A 10,310-nucleotide genomic window follows, 5' to 3' on the forward strand; every position below is an offset into this window, starting at 1 on the left:
GGGCCCTCAGGACACTGAGTAGTGGGCTCTGACGGGGTGGGCCCTCAGGACACTGAGTAGTGGGCTCTGACGGGGTGGGCCCTCAGCACACTGAGTAGTGGGCTCTGACGGGGTGGACCCTCAGCACACTGAGTAGTGGGCTCTGACGGGGTGGACCCTCAGCACACTGAGTAGAGGCTCTGATGGGGTGGGTCTCTCAGCACAGTGAGTAGTGGGCTCTGACAGGGTGGACCCTCAGCACACTGAGTAGTGGGCCCTGACAGGGTGGGCCCTCAGCACACTGAGTAGTGGGCAGTTGCCTGCTGCTAAAGAGCGTTCTGGATAAGGAGGCAACGAGCTGTCCCCTTGTCACAGTCATGGAGTGTCAGCGCTCCTGGCCTCTTCCTGAGATCCCTTCTAGCACATGTGACTTAAATCCATTTGTTCTCTAATGTGCTTCTATATCTGGTGCCTTGAAGATCTGGGGGTCTGTCCTGTGGTGCGGGCCTGGTGTGGAGGGCGTGGGGTGGACAGGTCTGGTTTTAAATTCCAGCCCTTCGGTTGTGCAGTGCCCCCCCACTCCTCTCCTGTTTCTCCCCGACACTTATTTGTCTTCTGTGCTGGGCATGGTGAACTCTCCCTCAGCACTGACCTGCCAGGTGTTTTTGTTGTCCCCATTTCTCAGATGGGCACACCAAGGCCTAGGGTCACAGGAGTGGGGACCAGGCCTCAGACAGTAGAACCTGTGCATGACAGCTGTCGGATCTTCCTTCAATTTCCTTGTCCGTGACGCGGGGGTGATCTTACGGAGGGGCTGTGGTGAGGTCAGATCCAGAGGTCGGCAGCCCCCACCTGCTCTGCTCCCCTCTCTGTTATGGGGGGCCATGGTGAAGTTGAATCCAGTGGTCAGCAGCCCCCGCCTGCCCCCTCTGTCCCCTCTCTGTTATGGGGGGGCCGTGGTGAGGTCAGATCCAGGCGTCGGCAGCCCCACCTTCTCTGTCCCCTCTCTGTTATGGGGGGAGCCGTGGTGAGGTCAGATCCAGGGGTTGGCAGCCCCTACCCCCTGTGCTCCCCTCTGTGTTACGAGGGGGCCGTGGTGAAGCTGGATCCTGGGGTCGACACTCCCCACCTCATTCCCAGGTGACCCTGCTCCGTGTCTGACCCATACTCTTCTTGCAGGCAGCATGGACCCCGGCACCCCCCCTCCGCTGAGCCCCACCCGCCCGCAGCCCCAGGCCCGAGCCCGGCTCAACGCCACCACCTCACTGGAGCAGGAGAGGAGTGATGAGCCCCGAGCTGGGCCTGGACCCCACGACGTGGGGGGTGCAGCAGCTACTCCGGCCACACCCCAGGCCAGGCACACCCGGAACCAGGAAAGAGCGGCTGGCCCAGGTGAGGGCAGGTGACCCCCAAGTGGAGGTCCCCCTGTGGGTGGGGTCCTGGGTGGGCTCCACGGGGGGAGGCTGCGCCCTGTGGGCAGATGGCGCCTTGCTGTCCTCCACACCCAGGCACTGGTCGGAGTTCATGTGTCTCCATTTTATTTACGAGTCGACCGCTCTCTGTGGCTGGTGCCCTGTGCCCTGACTTCCTCCTGGCCCAGTCCTGGGACCGTATGGTCAGGCACTCCGCTAAGCTCAGATCCCCCCTGCCCCTGGACCCCCGCCTTACCTAGACTGGCTCACAGAGCTCCCCACCCCAGTCTGCTCTGGGACCTTCTTGTGCCCCTGAAAACCCCAGTTCTGAGGAGCCTCGCTGTGCTGCCGCCAGCAGTTTGGACCCCACAGGAGATGGAGGGGGCATGGGGATGGGCGTGGGGACAGCACACAGACTGCAAGCTGGTCCCCACGGCGAGTCTTGGGGACGTGGGGATGACACAGACCCTACCGGGTCTCGTGTTCGGAGATGGGCGTGTCCCACCCTGCAGTCTTTGCCAGGGACGGTCCGGGATAGCGGATTCTGGGGCCTTTCCGCTCTAAGGCCTGACTGGATGGCCCTTGCTGGCCCTTGTTCTGTGGCTCCCCCACTGCCTGCTCTCCCCTGCACTGCTCACCCCTCCCGAGGCCGAGGAGAGGGCGCGAGTGCCTTCTCTTGAGAAGCCCCCACAGCAGGGGTGAGACCCGTCACCTCGGTGAGGACAGGGGTGGCCTCCGAGGGATTATCCCTTCTGGGACCTCAGGTACTACCCACCAGACTGCTCAGGGACAGCTCCCAGGACAGAGACGGGTTGGGCAGTACAGAGGACTAGGGTCGGACAGGACCGTGAGGCGTGAGCCCCGGGTCCTCCCTGCCTTGGCGGGTAGCTGGGGTCCGGCCATCCATCCGTAGGCAGGGCTGGAGATGAGAAACAGCCTCTCGGGGCCTGGGGGTGCAGGGAAGATGGATGGCGCCCTTAGGGGGGCCTGTTGGGAGGGGTCCTAGGGGCAGGTCTGTAAGGCCCTGGCTGTCCCCTGAGCCGGGAGCTGCCGGCAGGCATTGAGCAGAGGGTGGTGATGCAAACTGTGCTTGCTTTATTTTTTCAGTGCGATGAGATCCGCATGGCGTAGTAACCATTTTAAGTGTACAGTTCACTGGCATCTGGTACGTTCACCACGTGGTGTAACCGCCAGCTCTGTCTTGTTTAGAACGTTACGTCGCCCCAGAAGGAAGCCCCGTACGAGCAGTCAGCACCCGTTCTGCCCTCCCCCGCTCCTGACAACCACGAATCCATGTTCTGTCTTCAGGGGCTCCCTGTTCTGGAGAGTCCGTCTGCATGGATCATACGATCCGTGTCCTCTGCGTGACTGACGTGACTCACCGTGACGTTTTCCGGGTTCATCTGTGTCCGGTGCGTGTCAGGACTTCACCTCTCTGTGTGGCTGCGTAGCGTTCCATGTGTGGATGGGCCACATCGGGTTTACCCATCATCTGCTGATGGACACTGGGGTTGCCTCCACCTTTTAGCTGTCACGGATGGTGCTGCGGTGACCATTGGTGTGCATGTGCCCGTCTGCGTCCTGCTCTCAAGTCTCTGGGGTGCATATCTAGGATGGGGATTGCTGGGTCACATGGGAATCCCATTTTTAACTTTCTGAGGATCTGCCGCTCTGTTTCGCCTGCGTTGAGTTTTAAAGGCTGTGGTGTGGGCGAGGACAGAAGCAGGGAGGACAGGCGAGGGGGTCTCAGCTGGGCAGTGTGCACTGAGGCCCAGCCACCTCATCCTGCTGCCCCCGACCTCGCTCGCTTCCACCCACACTGGCTGCCCGAGAGCACGGCGTCATTGCCTCATCTCTGAGGAAGGGCCCTGGTCGGGCTTGTGGCCACTGCTGGTCTCGGACGCCATCGGGCTGGCCCTGAGGGCACAGCAGGTGTCTGCCAGCAGACACACCAGTCACTGTGCTGCCTCGTCGGGGCGTCATCTCTGACAGAGGGTGTCAGGTGAGCCCCAGAGAAGGCAGGGAGGGGTGACCAGGTTCCCTCCGTGCACCAGGCGGCCATGCCACAGTGGCGGCTGGCATGATCTCCACTCCCGTCAGCCCTGACCCGTTGTGCCGGCTGAGCCTCGGCTTCTCCGTGATGTCGTGTTGGGTTTTTAGCATGCAGGTGCAGGCCCCCCACCATAGCCAGACCCAGGGTTCCGAGGCAGGCTGGGCCCTTTATCCGCAGTGACCTGATACACAGGTGGTGAGCCCCACCAGCCGGGACCCTGGCCCAGCTCTGTGCCTGACAGCTGGGGAATGTTCAGGAGCGTCACTGCCTCAGAGCCACTGCCAACTTTCGGGCTAGGGCCCACGCTGGGGCCCTCAGGGCTGGTCCAGGCCTTTCAGCGCCGAGCACCGCGACAGGGTGTACGTCTGCCCCGGGGGGCTCACTGGAGCTTCCAGCCCACCGCTGTTTTCCCCTCGAGGTGGGAGCCCTCCTGCTGACATTTGGCCTCCATACTTCAGCTCCCCGCCTAAGTGGCCCCTCATTTGGGGTGACTACTCACCTGCCAGCAAGTCCTACCCTGTAGGAGGGAGCCAGGAGACCACCCCAAGCCCCCAACCCTACCTGGTCACCCCACAGCCCACCCTTCCCAAGGGTGGACCCTGGCTGCCTGGGAAAGAGGTAGCTGTGGGGCAGGCTGGGGTGCACCTCCCCAGCACCAGCCCCAGGAGCTCCTTGGTGCTGGAAGTCCCGTCGCTTCTCTCCATGGGCCCTCGTGCCCCTGCACACCCAGGCCTTCTCCGTCCTCCAGACCTACCTCCACATCTTCCCTCTGCCATGTGGGAACCTTGGCCCAAAATAACCACCTGCTCCCACCCCCGTAGCATCTGCTTAAACCATACCCTCCTAGGGCTCTGCTTCCTTCTACCTTTGACCTGCTTAAAGAATGCGTGATCCATGGCACCCGATGCACGCGTTTATGTACACACACCCAACACGTATGTGCAGTACACAGCACACACGTACACACATACCAAATACACACACTTCACCAAATACATGTGTGCACATGTACACAGCACACGTACCACGCACACGGATGCACCACACATGTACACACACCACACATGCTGCACACATACACACATACCAAATACACACCCCGATGCTTCACCAAATACACACTTCACCATATACACCCGTGCACACGCAACCACACACTTCACCAGATACATGCATGCACTTGTACACGGCACACACGCCACACACACATATGCACCACACACATGTACACATACCACACATGCTGCACACATACACATACCAAATACACACACACACTTTACCAAATACGCACATGCATGCGGCACACATGCCACATGCACATATGCACCACATACATGTGCACACACCACACGAGCACACACATGTATACCACACCCTGCACACCATACCCAGCACACACCACATGCACACACACCTCATAATATATGCACATAGCACACGTGCACGTACACACCGTACATATGTACACACACACTAGCACAAGTACACAGCACACACCACACCACAAACATATCACACAGGTGCACACACATTGACACCAGGTACACACAACACACATTCACACACCACACGTGTACATACACTCAATGGGAACAGTTCTGGAGCAGTACTGCCCTTGTTATGTGTGTTGCAGGCCGTACACTTTTCTGTTCCTTTTATTTAAAAACCATTTACGTGTGGGCACTCGGGTTGGTTCCATGACCCTCTAGTGGGTCAGCAGCAGCTTGGTAAACGCTCTCCGGGTTGATGCCAGAGTCCCTGTTCACCCAGCCTGGCGGACGCTCCCCCACTGAGCTCCGGGAGTGACTGTGTTTGTCCACATGAGTGTCAGGGCCCTGGGTGGTGCAGGGGGCCCCTGGCTCGGTGTGACCTGGCAGGAGCCGGAGGCCTCGCTGAGCCTGTTCTGCATTTGTGAAGTGGGTGCAGTCGTCCCATTCCTGGGACCCTATGCACGAAGCACATCCTCCCTCAGCCCCATATGTGCTAGGCCAGCATGCAGGGCTGGGGTGTGTGCTGAGTCAGGGCCCTGTGCCCAACTCTGTGGTCTGATCCCCTTCCCGTGTGTGCTGGGGCAGCGTGCAGGGCTGGGGTGTGCGCTGAGTCAGGCCCCCCGACACATGTGCCGGGCAGCATGCAGGGCCGGCGTGTTCTCTGGGTCTGGTCCCAATAGGACCAGGGCTGTGTGTCTTGAGCTAGGACCATGGTGGGTCAGACCTCCACCATGTGCGGTGTGTGGGCACGTTCGCAGACCCTGGAGACGGGTTGAGGTTGTATAGCTTTCCTTTCACGTTTCGGGGAGGGCAAGCAGACAGACGCGGTGTCCCACCCCGCTGGCCAGTGCGTGAGGGCAGGACATGGGAGCCGTGCCCACCATCCGTCAGCCCCGCAGTTGTCAGACCTCTCAGCAGGCGTGCCTGCACGTTAGTGGTTTGTATGGTTTCATCTCCTGTTCTCTCCCAGGCTGGATCTAAGAGTCCTTGTTTCTCCTCAGTGAACACCAGAGCTCTGGGAGTTGTATCCCCAGGGAGCGGCTCACGGAGACCCCGTCCCTTCTCAGGCAGAGCCGGGTGGGGGTGTCGGGCTCCCTCCTGTGGCTCCGCTGGACGTCGCCTGCCTCCACCACCCACCCGGTGACCAGCTTCTCCATCTGCATCTCCTGAGAGGACCCAGGTGTTCCTCCCCTGGTCTCCCAGGCTCTGGGCAGCAGGCCCTGGGACCCCGGGCGACCTTGTCTCCCAGGGTGTGGACAGTCAGCCGACCAAGGACGCTGAACCAGCACAGAGGCTGCCCCCTCTCTCCATTTCTCTGAGGCCCCCAGGGCAGAGATGAGAGTGTGGAACTCGTGTGGTTAAATCTGGGAAGTAAACACCAGCCGCGGGAGGAGTCGGGCTGTGACAGCGTAGATAAGGGGAGTCAGAGCCAGAGTGGTTTCTTCCCTGGAGGAGAGGGGAGGGGAGGGGAGGGGAGAGTCAGCACTGGACCTGGAGGGCGGGCGCATCCCGTGCGTGGTTCTGCGTCCACCTAGCTGTGCCCCACCCTGAGTAGGAGCCTGGGCCCAGAGGCTGATGCTGGTACCCCAGCCCTGGGCAGAATTGTGGGAAGGTGTTGGTGCAGCATGGCTCACTGTCTGCTCGAGATACTCTTGTTGCCATGAGACAGCAGACACTGTGCTGGTAGAAACCGCCTTCCCCTCCCCCTGAGCCCACGGGGCTGCGCGCGGTGGACAGAGGCACCCTCTCTGCTGACCTTGGAGGTGACAGTGGCCGCCAGCTGGCAGGACAGCTGTATCTGCAGGCTTTCCCAGCTATCAGTGCTGGGCGGGTTCATTGACTGCCACAGGCACCCAGCGGCTGTACCTCCAGGGGACAGCTGGGTGCAGCGAGTGTGGACATAGGGCCCCTGAGGGGAAGGGGTTCTGAAGTGGAACAGGTGAGGCCACAGGGCCCCTGTCCTTAGGGGGAGGGTGTAGGTGCAGGGCCCTGCCTGCAGGAGGGGAGACGAGGAGGGGAAGGGGTGAGGCCACAGGGCCCCTGCCCACAGGAAGGGAGGTGCTGAGGGGGGAGGGGTGCGAGTCCAGGGCTCCCAGACTGTCAGACCCAGGCAGGGAGGGGTGCTTGACCACAGTCCCTGAGACGCCTGGGGAGGGACAGGATCCCAGGGTCCAGCAGGGCCTTGAGGGTCAGGGTCAGGAGAACGAGTGTTCTTACGAGTGGGTGGGGCCGCTGGGGTCCTAACCTGGGGAGTGGCGTGATGTGCTGTGACAGTTCACGGTTACAGAAAGACCCTCTGGCCGCGTGGAGAGCGGCTCATGGGGCAGCGGGAGGCCCTATGGGGCTGTGGCTCGTGCAGGTGGGGTAGGAGGTGGTCAGCTCTCGAGCTGTGGGAAGCGGGGGGCGGGGCGAGAGGCGCAGACGGATCAAGGGGCATCTCTGTTCCTGGCCGGGGCTGCCTGGTGGACGGTGTGGTGTTGCCTGAGGAGTGTCTGGGGAGGCGTCTGGGGACTTCAAGCTTTGTCCTGGATGGTGGGGTGGGAGAGCTGGGGGGCCGGGCTGGGGGTGAGGTCAGGGGGTGGGGGTTGGCGGATCCTGTGGCCCCGCAGCCCCGGCCAGCCAGACAGTAACCAGCGCCAGCCCTGTCCTCAGTGTCCACGGGCGCTGATGGCCGGGAGCCCTCATCCTCAAACCTCCAGGCTCAGACCTGGCCCCTGACTGCAGCTCTGCCCTACACTCTTAGGTGCCCCATGCTGGTGCTGGCAAGGGCGACCTGGTCACAGGCTCCAGCTGTTCTTTACCATCACCTTTGATCTCTGACTTGCATTTCAAGCCTCAGAGGTCACCTCCTCCAGGAAGCTCCCCAGCCTGGGTGGGTGTCTCCCAGGGCCCGCCTGGCCCCTAGGTGTGCTGGGAGGGCCGGGCTCTGCCTCCAGGGATGGCGTGGGTGGTGCTCAGGCAGCCCTGCCGGCTGAGTAATGAGGGGCTGGTCCGCAGCCCTGTGCAGGGCTGTCAGGAAGCGGACAGGAACGTATCCTCTCTACAGGCCTGGAGGCAGAGATCTGACATTGGGGTTGTTGGCTGGCTCCTCCCAAGGCTCCGCAGGGGTCCGTTCCCCCCCACCCCAGCTTCTGGTGTCCCTGCAGCCCTTGGCGTCAGGGCTTGTGGACGGGGCGGGTCCCTGCCTCCCTCATCACACGGCCATCTCCCCTGTCTGTCTGTGTCTGTATGTCTTCTGCTCCCCTTACGAGGGCATCAGTCATGGGGTCGGGGTCCAAGCAGTCCCAGTGTGAGCTCGTGTTCGCTGATGACATCTGCAGTTCCCAAAGGGGTCCCGTGCACAGGGGCCGGGCATCAGGACTGAGTTGGTCTTCACGGGGCAGTGAGGGCTTGAGTGTGATGTCCATCTCTCTGTTACAGAGCTTGTGGAGGAGGACGTGGAGCTCCCCTTCGAGGAGGTCCTGGAGAAAGCCAAGGCTGGGGACCCCAAGGCGCAGACAGAGGTGAGGACCACCATTCCTGGGGGGCGGGGGAGACGGTGCCTCGGGGGCCCAGCGAGTGGCACCCGGCTGCACACCTGTCACAGCACTCCGCACTCAGTGTCCACACTCTCCCCGCAGTGTGGGTCTCACCCGGTGTGGGGGGCACCAGGCCAGTCCCCAGGTGTGGACAGATAGGGGGAGCAATAGGGAAAACCCCCGAGTCCTGGTTGGGGGGCCAGCAGGGTGCAGAGCTGACAGCAGAAGACCTGGTGTCCTGCTGGCTCGGTGCCTTGTGTTCCATGTGTGCCCATTCTTGCTCCCCCACCCCAGCACAGGGCAGGGGCCAGTGTCCTTGTGATCTCGTGCCTGTGCCGGGCACCCCCAGGAGGCTCAGTCAACACCTGTAGGACAGACAAGGGCGGGAGAGACCCCACGGGCGCTCTCAGCCCCACAGGCCCCTAGCTGCAGACACGGCCCCGAGCACGGTGCAGGCGGGTGTCTGCTGCATTCCTGTTGGAAGGGTTCTGGGACAGTGGAGCTAGGACGGGCCGCAGGGTCCGGCCCCTGGTCGTACAAACGAGACACTCTGCATCCAGCTCTCTGGACTCAGACCCCTGACCACCCTGGTGGGGTGTCACGTGCCCACTTCCCAGAGAGGCCCAGTGGCCACAGTCACACGGACACGACTGGAGCTCCAGCGGACGTGACCTGAACGGCCGCTTCCCACTGCCACCCTCGCCCCATGTGTGGCTCCAGCCGGGGCCTGGCGTCCTCAGAGCTGTTCCCGCCACGCTCACCCACACTCGGCGTCCCCCTCCTCCCCACACCCACACTGCACTGCAGAGGCGCCACCAGACCGGGCGCCCCAGGTGGGGGCAGAGCCGGGGCAGCGCTGGCCCTGGGCCTCAGTTTCTCCATCCGTAGAGGGCGTGGGACTAGGTCAGGGGCTGCAGAGAGCCCGGGTTTCAGCTCCAGCCCTGTGGGCACCACAAGGACTCAGCTGTGCTGTGTGGAACAGTGTGGGCAGGGCATACACGGGGGGGTGTGGCTGTGTGCTGGACCTGGGGGTCTCTCTAACCCCAACTTCTTGTGGCCCCCAAGTACTCTGAGGGTAAGTAGACCAAACCACCGTGCTGAGTTTCCATCCACTGATGGGCGGATGGGCCTCCAGGCATCTGGCCCTGGGGGTAGGGGGATCCCAGGAAGGAAACGTGTGCGTGGCGGGCCGGCCCCTCTGTGCTGCTGGTGCTGCTTTGGGGAGCGGTGTTGGAGCCAGTGCCAACCGAGTGCGGGACCCTCTACCTCTGCAGCTGGCCCAGAGGACAGAGTGGCTGAGGGAAGGGGCTGGCTGCAGGACGGGGCTGGGGGGCCCAGCTGGGGAGTGGGTCGGGTGGGCAGTGAGCCTGTGTGGAGGGCATCATGGCATCTGGTGGGGGGGGGACCAGGCTGAGTAAGCCCAGGCAGGCAGGGAACCTCTGTCCCAGTGTGCTCCCCGCAGGAGGGCGGGCGCTGCCCGCGGAGTGCTCCCCGCAGGAGGGCGGTGCTACCCGCGGGGTGCTCCCCGCAGGTGGGGAGGCGCTACCTGCAGCTGGCCAGCGAGGTGGACGAGGAGCTCAACAACTGCACGGCCGTGGGCTGGCTGGTCCTCGCAGCGAAGCAGGGCCGGCGCGAGGCTGTCCGACTGCTGCGCCGGTGCCTGGCGGACAGGAAAGGTGAGTGTGCTTGGCCAAGATGGCGCCCACCTGGCAGCTGAGGCTGTGACCACCGGGACCCCGGTGTAGAGCTGCAGGGGCTGGCGACATGCATCCTGCGTGTGCCGTGCCCTGTCCCTCGGTCGGCGTGCGTCCTGCGTGGCCGTGCCCTGTCCCTCGGTCGGCGTGCGTCCTGCGTG

The 10,310-nt window shown here is 62.8% G+C and overlaps 1 protein-coding gene across 1 annotated transcript in view; it reads left to right on the plus strand.

Annotated features, from left to right (window-relative positions):
* The first annotated feature begins 8,198 nt into the window (after positions 1-8,198).
* WFS1 (wolframin ER transmembrane glycoprotein) overlaps positions 8,199-10,310 on the plus strand; it is an 8,716-nt gene continuing 6,604 nt past the window's right edge. Inside the window, exons 1-3 of the mRNA XM_023737995.1 lie at positions 8,199-8,268; positions 8,358-8,440; positions 9,987-10,131. Coding sequence (XP_023593763.1) covers positions 8,199-8,268; positions 8,358-8,440; positions 9,987-10,131 — 298 coding nt within the window. The remainder of the gene's footprint in view (positions 8,269-8,357; positions 8,441-9,986; positions 10,132-10,310) is intronic.

Source organism: Trichechus manatus, unplaced genomic scaffold (genome assembly GCF_000243295.1).
Source record: "Trichechus manatus latirostris isolate Lorelei unplaced genomic scaffold, TriManLat1.0 scaffold00111, whole genome shotgun sequence".
In the NCBI taxonomy this organism is placed as follows: Eukaryota; Metazoa; Chordata; class Mammalia; order Sirenia; family Trichechidae; genus Trichechus; species Trichechus manatus.